At 45.8% G+C, this 13,354-nt stretch overlaps 2 protein-coding genes across 2 annotated transcripts in view; one reads left to right on the forward strand and one right to left on the reverse strand.

Moving 5' to 3' along the window:
* The window catches only part of LOC104396145 (mucosa-associated lymphoid tissue lymphoma translocation protein 1-like), a 41,835-nt gene extending 35,243 nt beyond the window's left edge, over window positions 1-6,592 (reverse strand). Inside the window, exon 1 of the mRNA XM_010005950.1 lies at window positions 6,571-6,592. Within this exon, the coding sequence (XP_010004252.1) occupies window positions 6,571-6,592 (22 nt within the window). The remainder of the gene's footprint in view (window positions 1-6,570) is intronic.
* Window positions 6,593-6,812: 220 nt separating this feature from the next.
* ALPK3 (alpha-kinase 3) overlaps window positions 6,813-13,354 on the forward strand; it is a 42,399-nt gene continuing 35,857 nt past the window's right edge. The window contains exon 1 of the mRNA XM_010005951.1: window positions 6,813-6,853. Coding sequence (XP_010004253.1) covers window positions 6,813-6,853 — 41 coding nt within the window. The remainder of the gene's footprint in view (window positions 6,854-13,354) is intronic.

Raw genomic sequence — 13,354 nt, forward strand, 5'->3', positions numbered from 1 at the left:
CGGGTGCGGGGGGGGCGGCCCCCCCCCGCCAGCCGCTGTGGGTGCCTGGGGCTGCTGGGCCCCGGGTGCCGCGGGGCAGCGGGGCAGGGTGACATTTCCAAGGCCGGGGCAGGGCTGAGGCGTGGGGCTGCAGGCACAAGGGGCTGGCCGCGTCCCAGGGCGTAAGGCGATACCCCGGTCCTGAGGGACTGAGGTGACGGCCAAGCTGGGAGCAGCACGGCCACCTGGGCCTTTCCCTTCCCAGGGATCGTCTCCAGGGTGGAGGAACCAAGCGATGGCTTGGGCTCTCCCAGGCGGCTCGTTTGCTGCAGGGCTAGCCCCTCACTTCCCAGAAAAGGACTGTGTTCTGCCGTGGCTGCTGCTGGGGCAGCGCTTGTCACCGCCACGCATCGTTTTATAGCAAGTCCTGACGGACACGAGCTTCTGTGTCTGGAGTTAAACATGCGCACAGGATCCTGCCCTGCCCTTCCTGCCTTCATTGTGTTATCGACACCAGACTCCGAACAAGGGGCCTGCTGTGCCTGTGCCTTATCTTCTTGCCAAAGAGGTATTTCTGCAAAGTAGATATGGGCTGAGCAGCAGTGGGAACAGCATTCCTGGGTCAGAAATGGCCTGAGGCAGAGAGTCTGTGATAGGAATAAGGCTTTGTTCACACGTAGAAGGTATGATAAACATGTTGTCAGCTGAGACTGGCTGAGGTTAGCAATGACAAAAATACAAGGCAATGTGCCAGTGAAGGCCAAGTTGTTGGTAATTGTTTTAGTCTTTCAAAATAAAGCCTATACATTACTTTTTAATCCACTGGGAATGCTCTTCAGCCTGCAAGCTCTTGTGTGTGCCTCTTCCTGGTTGATAATTTATAAATAATCCAGTTTCAGTGTGTCAAGAGTTGATGCCTCAAATAGTCAGAGATTAATTAAAAAAAAACAAAACAGGACCAGAAGAAATAAAACTGTACTGCCTGGGAAGTCAGATGTTGAAACTGGAGTAATGCCAAAGTTAAGTTGCCTTAATTCAGTTCCTTTGTGCCTCTCTCATAGCATGCAGTCTAATTGCAGTCTGTTTGCGTGCCATGGCATCTGCAGTACAACGCATGTCCACAGTGGCCACAACCAGTCTGCCATGTCAGGCCATTCCACGCAAAGGAAATCTGTAATTGAGTCTGATTGCTCCTTTCTGCAGATTACAAGAAGGGAGTCTTTAATAAATAAGAAGTTGAGCTTTTTTGGTTGCTTATAGCTTGACTTTTATTCCTCCTGCATATGTTAAAATTGCAGGTTTAATCAGTTTAACCATAAAGGAGGGTTCATCAGTCCTACAAGCAATACCTCTAGTGTTCCCAAATGGCTTCTCCAAATACCCAAAGTTTTCCTTGAGGCACAGAGCAATGTAGCATTCCCCTGCTATGAGCCTGGTGTCCCCTTGTTGTGTCAATCCTGTGGCTCAGGCATGGCAAATCCAGCCTGTGTCTGTAAAACTCTGAGTTCTGACTACCCTGAGCTTGTCAGGCTGGGGTCTTGGGTGGGTGGACCCCAGTTTCCATCTGCAGGAGCCTAATGGTTTTGCAGGCAAAGGGCACTGAACTGCCCTGCTGAAATCAGCTGTGCATTTGATTTTGACAAATTGTCCAGTCCTTTTTTCAACCAGCTTGGGTACTTGGTGCTCAAAGTAAGGTAATTTCATTTTGCCTGTTAACTTCAGTGGCTTCTGTTGTAAGAAGCAGTGCATAAATGTTCACTAAATAGGAAAGCTGACCTTTCTGTGTGTTCCTGACATCTTCCAGTTTCTCTCATGCGTTAGGGAGGAATAATATGAAAGTCTCCTTCCCTGCACAGCCATGAGAGTGCCTACAAGTGCTGAAGACTTGAGCAAGGATGTGTGGAAACTTTGTTGCCTGTGATAGAAGGGAAGGGCTTGAATGAAGTGGGGCTTTTTGTACTGTAATTAAATAATGTATCCTAACAATTCTGGAAAGCAAATGAGTGGAAAGCTGTAGCAAGAAGACTTTCAGAGAGCAATTAAGAGTTTAATTAAAATCAGGAACATTTGGAGAGCTTGCCTGGGAGAACTTGAAAAGCAAGATGAGTGACACGCCTAATGGCAGATAACATTCAGCAGTTTTCTATAAAGCAGAAGAGAATTGAATTTGGTGGATTTGGAGCTAACAAAACTATGGGACAAATGATTCAGACACAGAATTGCAGTGGGAGGCTGCTGGGGTGGTTAGAAAGCAAAAATAGATACTCTGATCTAAAGAAAGTGTGCTTTTTTCAGGCTTCTCTGTTGCTACTTTTATATGTATTTGTAGAGTGTGTTAAACCAAAATATTTGCCTGCTCTCTTCAACCATCCTTAAAGCAGTGGGAAGTGTAGTGGCATGATAGAAGCACTTACAGACATGGAAATCCCTTCATGAAAAGAAACTGAGGTTAGGAATCCCTGCTTCTGGGGTGACTCATAGACATGTTCCACCTCTATGTTCACATTGATGATCCATGTAGAGGGTAGTCTGGGTGGTCTTACTTGGTCTCCCTAATCCTACAGGAGTGGAGCTCTTGTTGTGCACAGTGAATTATAATCCCAAGCTGCATTTTTTAGCCCCCTTTCTAAAGCCACCTGCCCATATCTCCTAGAGAGTCAAACAGAGCTGAGTATGTAGAGCTGATAACCTAGGCTGGAAGATTAAGATTTGGAGCTGGACAAACAGTGCCCTTCAGGACCACTTTTAAAATACAAACTGTAGGATGTGAGAGCCTTGCTCTTCCCTGGAACCTCATAAATGGAGATATTTCCTAGGTCTGGGATCCCATCTGATGGCCTGGAGGGGAGAACATGGTCTCCTCTGAACCAGAACCTCTTGTGCCACAGCAGTGGCAGTTTCCAGCAGATGGAATTAAAACTTGATAGATCTTGCACTCTTTGATCAAGGGCAGGAAGGTGTTGGATGTTGGAGGCTGTTACCTCACACCAACTCAGTCTCACTTTACAGTGTCACCTGGTCCAAGAAGATGAAAGAAGAAGAGCTGTTATGAACAACTGTATTTTCACCTTGCTTCTTTTCTAACCCCCAGTGACAAAAAACTTGTACATGCAATGAGTTACCAGGAAGATGTCAGCTTTCCTAGGCATCTCATTGTCCAATATTTGCTTTGCTTTCTTTGTCCTTTTGCATTCCTTGTTATTTTTCAACTAGGTGGCAGTTTAATTTGGACCATAAAGGCCGCAATAATTCAGATTTAAAATACACAGATCTGAGCCATCTTCAAAGTGTTACAGAGGCTGATAAAGGGATGTGTAACTTAATTTATTGTTTTCCATCTTCTCTGCTAATGAAATCTGGCTCTAAATTATTACATGCAAGTCTGTGTTTATCTCAGCTCAAAGTAAATTACCTGTGGAAAAAAATGCTGTATTTGTCCAGCTTCAACATTGATTTGTTCCATGACCTTGACAAGCAAAGACTCAATACATCCATTTTCCAGTCTGTAAAATAACAATGTGTCTTGTACAGCTCCAGAGCACTCACAGCTGCTTTATCACAGTGTTGCTGATAATTACTGCCATGGTATATGAAACACAAACACACTCTCTCTGTGTGTGCATGAAGTACTTGATAAGAAGAGGGACACATGGCAGGAAAGGAGCCTTAAGCAGAACTATATGTACATGAAAGCTTCATTGTTGGCTTTTAAATGTTGAAAATGGTTTGCTACTGACAGCTGAGAAGACGTTTGAGGTGGCTTGTATTTGTCTCAAGTAGTACTAACCTTGGAGGCAGAGAAGTTCATATGAAATCTTATACTACATGTGCAAAACAAGCCCAATAATGTCCTGAGTTGGAGTGCCAGTGAGAGGGAGTGTCTGTAGGGGATTGCCAGGGTCATCCCTCACCTGCTCCTGGGATGGAAAAGCTGCCCAGTTCTTGGTGGGCATTTCTGGCGAGCTTTTCCTTAGCACTGCTTCCATCCAAACACAACTTGGAAGTCTCAGCTTTGCTGTCATTGACACATTTCACTGTTTAGTTGCTGCCCTGGGCAGCTTTTTATGCTGTGGGAGAGCATGGAAAAATATTAATGACTGTTTCAACTCAGGAAGATCAAGTCCATGTACTTGTACTTGTAAGGAGGGAGCCACTGTGAAGCCTGTTTTCAGGGTCTCTTGAGCTCTTGTCATCTTCCATATGAGGACATGAGATGGAAGGAGAAAGGTTTCTTTATCTTGGGGAGAAGAACTGCAGAAAGAGAATTTAATACAGTGATTACATGAAAGGGTTAGAAAAGGTGCTGCATTTAAAATGTTTTTCAAGTAATTAACTTTTCAGTGTCAGTGGGGTGATGTACCAGCCTAGACCATCATCTTAAGCATATTTTTTTATTAAAATGATTTTAAAAATTACTGTTGTTGACAGTTCTGCCTCCTGCCCTTGCAATGAGGCTGAAATCTGACAAGTGCATGAAAAATGGGGAAGACTGTCTTCACTTCCAAAGAATATTATGAGTAGTCAAAGGGCCAAGACCTTTATGAAGGTAAGTGTCCAAAGGAGTTTGAAAGCATCTGATGAAACAGAATTTAAAGAAGAATTGAGGCTGGTGGAAGGAACATAGTAGAGGGATACAATTCTCATGGTTGAGTGCAATAGCAGTTAATAACAGAACCTGTCTGCTCAGGGCTCACTTTTAACAAGCTGTGCTTCACTTCAGAGGTGTAAGAAACCCAAGGAGAGCCTCCCTCCCACTCGTGCTGGACATGCCTAAAGAAGCCCTCTCTGAACCCTTCTCCAGTAGAAAGAAACCAATACCTTCAGACCTTGATTCACCTGCTTTAGATGTGTTCCTCAGGATGTTTGCCTTCATCCAGTAACAATAACAGCCTCAGTCTCGCTCAGGGGAGACACATCTGCAGCCGATGATGTGTTTCATTAGCAGAGTCCTTTGCTGAGTGCAGTAACAAGTCTCTGGGGAGCTGAGGACACAGGCAGCCTGGTCCCAGAGCATATCATATGAGGTGTGCTGGGGCATCTGTTGTGCCGTGTTAAGGAGCCTCACATTCCAAAGCAGACAGACTTGGTGTAGAGTCTGATGTTGCAGCTCTGAGTGCATATCCTGTGGATGTAATTAAAATGAAGTGAAATGTTGGCTGCCTGCAGGCAGGGCTGTTCTGACTGAAGCATTTAGAAATTGATCTTGTGTTCTCTGGGCTTAAATCTCTAGTATGAAAAGCAAATTTTGCTTGCCTCCTTAGGACATTGAGGTTAAACTGTAGTTATTACATGGATCTTTGTGGTGATGGCATTTTTCTTTTGATAATATCAAGGCTTCTCAGGAGATCCTCAGTTCAGGTTTCAGTGCTGTGTTTCAGGATGTGCAGTGAATAAAACCCAGGTTGCTCTTACTATTTGAGTGATTTACTTTAAATCCAAGCCAAGACACCTTCCCATTTGTCTTATGCAAGAAAACATTATTAAAACCACACTTCTGCCTATGTTAGCATTCTCTACCAGGCATTTTAGGGCCTTTGCTGCTGGGTCCTCAAGCAATGACCATGTCCTTAGTATTCCTGGAAGCTAAAATGACATTTTTCCCTTGCAAACTTGTTTTGGGTTTCTTTGCTGTTGAAAAGCTGGAAGGTGAGACATAATTCATACTTATGTTAAAGGTCCTGCATGTGGATCAGGGCAATTCAAGCACAAACACAAGCTGGATGGAGAATGGATGGTGAGCAGCCCTGGGGAGGACCTGGGGGCATTGGTTGGTGAGAAGCTCCATATGAGTTGGCATTTGTACTCTCACAGCTCAGAAAGCCAACTGTATCCCGTACTGTGCTGGGTCCAGTTCTGGGGCCCCGACACAAGAAGGACTTGGAGCTGTTGGAGTGAGTCCAGAGGAGGCCATGGAGATGTTGGGGGGCTGGAGCAGCTCTGCTCTGGAGACAGGCTGAGGGAGTTGAGGGGTTCAACCTGGAGAAGAGAAGGCTTCAGGGAGACCTTAGAGCACCTTCCAGTGTCTGAAGGGGCTCCAGGAAAGCTGGGGAGGGACTTCTGGCAAGGTCAGGGAGTGATGGGACAAGGGGGAATGGTTTTAAACTGGAAGAGGGAAGATTTAGGTTAGACATTAGGAATAAATTATTTCCTGTGAGGGTAATGAGACACTGGAACAGGTTGCCCAGGAAAGCTGTGACTGCCCCATCCCTGGCAGTGTTCAAGGGCAGGTTGGATGGAGCTCTGAGAAACCTGGTCTAGTGCGAGGTCTCCCTGCCCATGACAAGAGGCTTGGAACTGGATGATCTTTAAGGTCCCCTCCAACCCAGACCATTCTGGGCTTCTATGAATTGTATTTCCAGGACAGAGCTACCTGGGGCAGCTCAGAGCACAGGGACACAGTGTACGGGTGCTGTTGCTCCGAGGGTTACCTGTGCTTGGGAGGGCTGTGGGAAGGAGTAAGCTTGATCCCCTGGGAGGTCAAGAGGTCAAGGCAGGGTGAGAGCAGCTGGAGGTGGGATTGGAGCTCTCTAAGCTGGTAGTGTGGCTGGGAGTGACATGCTGGTCAGTAAGGCAGGTTATGTGAAGACATACCTTGCAGTGCTGGAGAGGACATGGGGCACAAGGGGATGCCCCAAGTGGTGAGGCTCAGCTGGAAAGACAAAGTTCCTCTGTCTGACTTCTCCCACAGGCCTGCACAGCATATGCAAGAGGGATCGGGTGGGTGACCCTCAGCCTGTTAGAGTTAGTGTTTGATTTTTCCAGCTGGATAACCCCTGATCTACTCATCCTCTGGCTGCGTGAACAGTAGTTGGCACTGGGGAGGGATCAGGATCATGTGGCTGGGGGTGGAGAGGGTGAAGCTGTTGCCAAAAAGGCAAGTGCTGCCCATGTTGTTGGGTTAAAGCTACTCCTGAGCATTTTGCCTAAAACTACTTCTGTCTTTGCTCTCCTGATTTGAAGGAGAGGAGTCAGTGAGCTTTTCAGAGTGCTGGGGTTTTTTTCCCAATGAAAATGTACATTTCTTTTGGTAAAATGTCAGGCTGTCAAGCTGAACCACTTTTTTTACTTATTCACATGAAGATTCTGTCACTGCAGGGAGAAGTGCTACATATTTGGCAGGAGCAGTTTTCAGAGAGCCTCTGTGGTCATTTTTAGGGCAAGACTTGAAGGCCTGCTGACTTCTGTGTGATTAGGACTTGCACAGAGCCTGGATGTGGTCATTTGAGTAGAAGACCTGAAGAGGTGCCTCTTTCTTGGTTCTTCCTGCTATCTTCTGTAGCATCATCATGAAGCAGTGAAGTTCAGTCAACAGTAGTCTTCAGTGCAAAAGACTGAGGAGGTTTGGTCTGTCTGCACATACTGATGTGAGAGTCTGACTTCTCCCATCCCAAAGGAGATATCTGTGCTGCAGGTACTTTAAAGACTATATGGTGAGGTGGTTGCACAGGCATAACTAACAGGTACCTCAGTGTGATTGAAGCACTGAGCTTACATGCTGTTGACTAGCTTGTACCTAGTTTGTTTTTGGCTTTTGATTGCCATGTGGGTGAGCTCAGGGTCTGAGAAGCTGCTCCTGACTGCTGTGGGTTGATGCTGATGGGTTGTTTGCTACAGCCTGCAAGGAGCTGCTGCCACAGTATCATCAAGGTAGCCTTTTGGTTAGTGTTCTTGAAGGCACTTCTCTGGGAGAGCTGGCGGCCACTGGTAAGTAGCACATCTGGGTATCCCTTGTATAGAACTTGAATACTTGATGTAGTAACATGTTCCTGCAAAGAAAGCAAAACCTGTAGATTATTGTGAACTTTATTTATTTTATTTTATTTTATTTTAATTTTTGCCAGACCTTAGTAATTTGGCTGGCAAGCTGGAAACTTGTATAGTGACCAGAGAGTTTTCAGCTTCTCCAAAGAGCTGTCCTTGGAAGCACAGAGAGTTACCAGCTCAGGCCACCTGCTTGCCAGCAGGGACATGGGCTTGCAGTGGTCTGTCCTGCCTGCCATTTAATTGAACACCTCTTAGGATGGAGGTGCCTGCTTTGGGCACAATGCTGCAATGGTGCATGGAAGGCTCAGATGCTGCTTCTTGGAAACCTACTTTTAGAGATGTCCTTACACTTATTCTCTGCTGTTAATGACCATTTAATTTTTACAGCCTTTGATTTCAATTGACAATGTGGCTTGCTCATCTTGGCACTCAGCCTGAGTAAGGCAGCTGTACCTTCTTTTAATAGGAACTCTGACCTGTGCAAAATGACTCATCATTAATATGTCTCTGTAACGGTCTGTTTATTTCAGCTCCTTTCCATGCTTTTTTGTCTAATGGTTTTTATGCTGTTTTTTGCTTAGCTTATCAAGCAGCAGATTCTCTCCCTCCAGTTTAGGAAGGTAAAACTACATTGCATTAAACTGCTCTGACCAACCACTTTACTGAATCTGACTGCACATGATTAATCTGTAATGCTTTGGTACTAATTAGAGAGCCCTGAAGTGATCTAACAGCCTTATTCTGCATGACTGGGTCCCTAATACTTGCTTGAACTGCAGACAGCAAAGTGAATGTTCATTGTAATTTCTGTGTTAAGGTGCAAGAAATATTCACCTTTCTTAGCCAGACAATGGGTGTTCAGCTACTTCTTGATATTAAAGTGAGACTTCCATACAGAGACATTAAAAATTAGACATGCCTGAGCTGAGACTTTTAAAGAAGAAATTTTCTTCTTCCCCCCTTGTCATCCTGTGCTTTATTGTGAAGATCATTCAATTGGACTCTGCCCTGAGGTGCACTTGTACAGCTGTACTTTGCCTCTGGCAAAATAACACATTTGCAATTCCGTGGCATTACTTATTCGCTGCAAAGCAGGCAGAATGTCCATGGAGGGAAAGGCCTCTCCAGAACATCCCTGTAACTGTGGGGTTGCTAACCAAAAGGTCAAGAAAAGAAAATAATGATCAAGAGGAATACACTTCTCAAATCTCCTTTTTCTGCAGACTGCATTTGTATGGAAATCCCTCTTTAATGTAAAAAGGCTACTGAATTGCCAGTGTTCTCTTCCTAGGCTCCAGGGCTTTTTCTGCAGCAAAGATGCAGCTTCAGGAAGGCCTGGAGGAAGAGCCGCTGCTGCTTTGTATCAGATTTCTGGAATGCTCTGAATTACTAGTTTAGAAAGCAATTTGAATTGGACAAGTCTTCTTGCAGCTGGAGTGAGTCAGCTGAGAGCCCCACACCGCTGCAGCCTCTAAAGCCCCTCCCTCCTCCGCCCATCTCCCTCCCCCGCGCCTCTCCCTCCCCCTCCCACCTAATAAAATGGTTTATTTGAAAGATTAAATGGACTTTCCAAGTCTTCCTGCCAAGTGTACATTGGGCAAGTCTCCTCTGATTCATCTGCTGTGCCTGTGGAGCCCCCAGCTTCTCGTGATGCTGCCTTCCTGAACCATTCAGTAGCCTTTGCTGTATTTCACCTGACTGTGGGATTTGCACCGTGTGGACCAGGCTTATTCCTGGTGCTGCCTGCTGATACCTGCTGGTACAGTGGCATGGTACTGGGATTAAACTTGGTTCCGAGTGTCACTTTGTGTGTGCACATCACTTCTTTTAAAGATGCTGATCCAGTTGCTGTCCTGCTGGGGTATGAAATGTTCATTGGTGCTTGAGAAGTTCCTTATGTGGATCTAAAAGGCATTTACTGGTCTAGAGCTGGGGATCTGTTTTGAAGGGGCCATCAAAACTTCACCAGTAACTGCCTTGGTACTGGATTTCCTCTTTGGAATTGAGAGTTTTCTTCTGGGGTTGGAGTATGGAATGGTTTCTGTGGTTTCAAACAGCTGTTGGCTCCCACAGCCCTTTCCTAGCCCTGTACCTGTGTGAAGAGTGGATTGGCAGGACCAGTCTCCTGGGATCCACCGATTTCCACAGAAAAGAGTCTGAGCTGTGACATCTGTTTTTTACCCCATCCCATATAGATGGGTGTTTGGATATAGACAGTGTTTGGATATAGACAGTGTTTACAACCCTCATTCGGTAGATGAGACAAGTGTGCAGCAGTCCGAGCTGTCACTGTCCCTGCACAGTGCCTGGGAGCTGTTTGAGGCTCCCACTGCATCCCAGTTGGGTTTTTGCTGAGGGATTCATCTCCCTGCATCTTTTACAAACCCATTCTAGCAGGAAGCCAGAGTGAAAAACATAGCACTGCAGCCTCCAGGTGAGTTTTCAGGGTAAATGAAACCTTCAGCCATGTGGACACTTCAGTCCGTGCTGCAAAGCCTGTCAGTGCACTTGACCTAGCTGAGTTCATGCTAAATGTGGGGGTTTTTTTGTTTTTCCTGAGAAAGTCTGCTTCCCCAGCAGGTAGAGCATGAGTAGCAGCAGCACCAGCATCCTGCCTGCAAGCCAGGGGCTGCTTGTGAGGCTGAGGTCCTCCTTGAGGAGCCCCCTCTATGTGCTGTAAGACCTTCTGCTCGTGGTGGAGCTGTGTCAGGAATGGTGTGAGGGTTTGTTCCACCTCTTGCATGTCTCTAGAAGCTGATCACTTGTTTGAGAAATGTCTTTCACTGCTGAAAAATTATCTAAGTAGAGCTGCCAGCTACCAATTCTTTTGTAGTATTTGTTATGTCTCCTTGCACTTGAGACCTTGGGGTCCTCTCTCCTGGGAGAGGAGAGGGAAAAATTGCAGAGGGAAAAATGAAGGCTCCTCCAGGAGCCCCAGAGCACTATCCAAATGAAGACCCAACTTGGAATGAATCCTTTTCTTTGATTTAAGAAAGCCTAGATCTTCTGGGCCTCCACTTGGTGATGTTTCAACAGGATTGGCAGTGCTGTATGAATACACTCATGTCCTGGAGTAGTGCTTACATGACTGGCGAATCTAAAGTCCCTTTTTATGAGCTCCATAGATTGCAATGGCTACTTGGGTAGTTCTGTCTGTTTGGGTGTCCCAGCCTGAACTTTGGGGTTGGTGCCTGAACTCACAGTATGTAGGGTAGATGCCCATCTGCAGCAGTGGGAGGTGAAACAGAGCATGGGGGGCAGCTTCACATAGGATTCCTAAGCTCAGAAAGCTGCAAGCTATGCTCAAGGTCTCATTCAGTGAGCTGCAGCAGACAGCTTTCTTGATTCAAAGCTTTCAAAGGGAGTTTGTGATTAGGATACATGTTCAGTTCACGCTTGGCCTGAAATTACAATGCGAATTCTTCACAGATGGACTAAAATCCTGGTGAACAGAAAAACTCTTGAAACACTGATGGTGCAGTACCAGGAATGTGAAGCTGCCTTTGTTAGGGCCTTGCTTTGAGTCTGTTGACTGATCAAAGACATGTTCTGTTGTAATCAAGATCTAAAATGTTTCTTGACGTTTGTTGGCCCAATAGCGATCAGGGTTAAGACAAAGGGAACATCTCCCAAATGACACTTTCAATTTAGAAAGTGTCATCTTGGGAGTGAAAAAAACAGTCAAATACCCTGGCTCTGAGCTGGATTAGACTAGTAGTAGTGGAAGATGGGAGGGAATGAGGGCATTTACAGGAGGAACACAGGCTTCTGAGTAGGAAGGGGACCTTTTTTTTTCCCCAGTATTTTGATCTCTAAGAAATGCTTCTTGAATCTTCCAGGAGCACCTTCTGCGCAATCATTTCTCAGCTGACGGAGGAAACCCAGCCACTGTTTGAAACCACTATCAAATCCCATTCTGTGTCCGAGGACTCTGATGCTAAATTCACCTGCATAGTGACAGGTAACAGTGTCTTCAGTGATTAACCTAGTCCTGCCTCACTTGCTGGATTTGTACTAAACTCTAGAGCAAGTGATAACAAGGCAACATGTTAACAAGTCCACTGTTATCAGACTGCAAAGATGCAGCAATTGCATGTGATTTCAGCTTTCATTTAAGTGAGGGGAAGAAGGGTGAAGTACTTGAGATTGTAAAGAGGCAAAGACATAACCAAACATCTCCAAACAAGGCAAATTAAAGTCCTTAAAATGGGATATGCTGGTTATTGCTTGGGCCAGCTACATTTGATTGTCCTAATAGCTGCTAATCCCAGACTCCTTAACTCAGGAGTGTGCTGTTTAGAACACTAAGGCTATCATACTGAAGCCAACTCTGGCTCTTTGCTGGCAGTAAATGGTCAGAATGCAGCTGCATTTGCATCAGTGCTAAATTTCTGTAAACATCTGAAATAAAAGCCAGTTTCTGCGCAATGAGGTAAAACCTAACCTTGCGCAGAAAGGAGTTAGACCAATAAAAGAAGGAGGGAGTTGAGAAGAGGGCATTGTGATAATGTGGCATAGGAGTGCATTGGTGTAAAGGCAAGTGGCTTCTTTGCTGATGAGCTTTTGTTCTTTGTTCTCTTTTTGTTCTGTTTTCCATCGTCTGAGCTTGCTTACAACTCTGTGATCCTTCCTGATGTTGCACATGTGATTCATTCCAACAGGTTGCTCAGTGGGAGACATGAAGCAAGTTTCTAAGTTTTGGATGGAGGAGGGTATCTCCAGTGAACCTCTTAGTCACAAGGACCAAGACTTTCCTAAGATTTAGGAAGTCTAGTTTGCCATTAGAAATGTGCTGTAAATAAGCTATGCACCAGGAAATAGGCTGAGCCATTCTGAGAGCTGCTGGCTTTGAATTCTTGGCTCTTCTCATATGGATTCCCTTGTTTTACAGGTTTGACTTTCTGAACTTGCAGGGGTACAACTGATACATTGATTTGATTGGTACTTAATTTCAGCAGATCACTTCCTGCTTCTAGGGCAGAAGTCGGCTGCTGGGTAGATTCTCCAGGCCATGCCCCTCAGTGATTCATTAAAAGAATCATAGAATCATAGAATTATAGAATGGTGAAGGTTGGAAGGAATCTTAAAGATCATCAAGTTCCAACCTCCCTCCTATGAGCAGGGACACCTCCCACCAGACCAGGCTGCACAAGCCTCATCCAATCAGACCTTGAACACCTCCATGGAGGGAGCATTAGCAGCCTCCCTGGGCAACCTATTCCAGTGCCTTCTCACCCTCATGGTGAAGAATTTATTCCTGATGTCTAACCTAAATGTCTCCTCTTTCAGTTTAAAACCATTCCCCCTTGTCCTATCACTGCCCTTTCTGGTGAAAAGCCCCTCTCCAGCTTTCCTGGAGCCCCTTCAGGCACTGGAAGGTGCTCTAAGGTCTCCCCAGAGCCTTATCTTCTCCAGGCTGAATCACACAGAATCACAAAATCACAGAATCCTAGGGGTTGGAAGGGACCTCTGAAGATCACCAAGTCCAACCCCCCTGCCAGAGCAGGATCACCCAGAGCACATCACACAGGAACATGTCCAGGGGGGTTTGAATGTCTCCAGAGAAGGAGACTCCACAACCTCTCTGGGCAGCCTGTTCCAGTGCTCTGTC

Source organism: Chaetura pelagica, unplaced genomic scaffold (assembly GCF_000747805.2).
Source record: "Chaetura pelagica isolate M959 unplaced genomic scaffold, ChaPel_1.0 scaffold369, whole genome shotgun sequence".
Lineage (NCBI taxonomy): Eukaryota > Metazoa > Chordata > Aves > Apodiformes > Apodidae > Chaetura > Chaetura pelagica.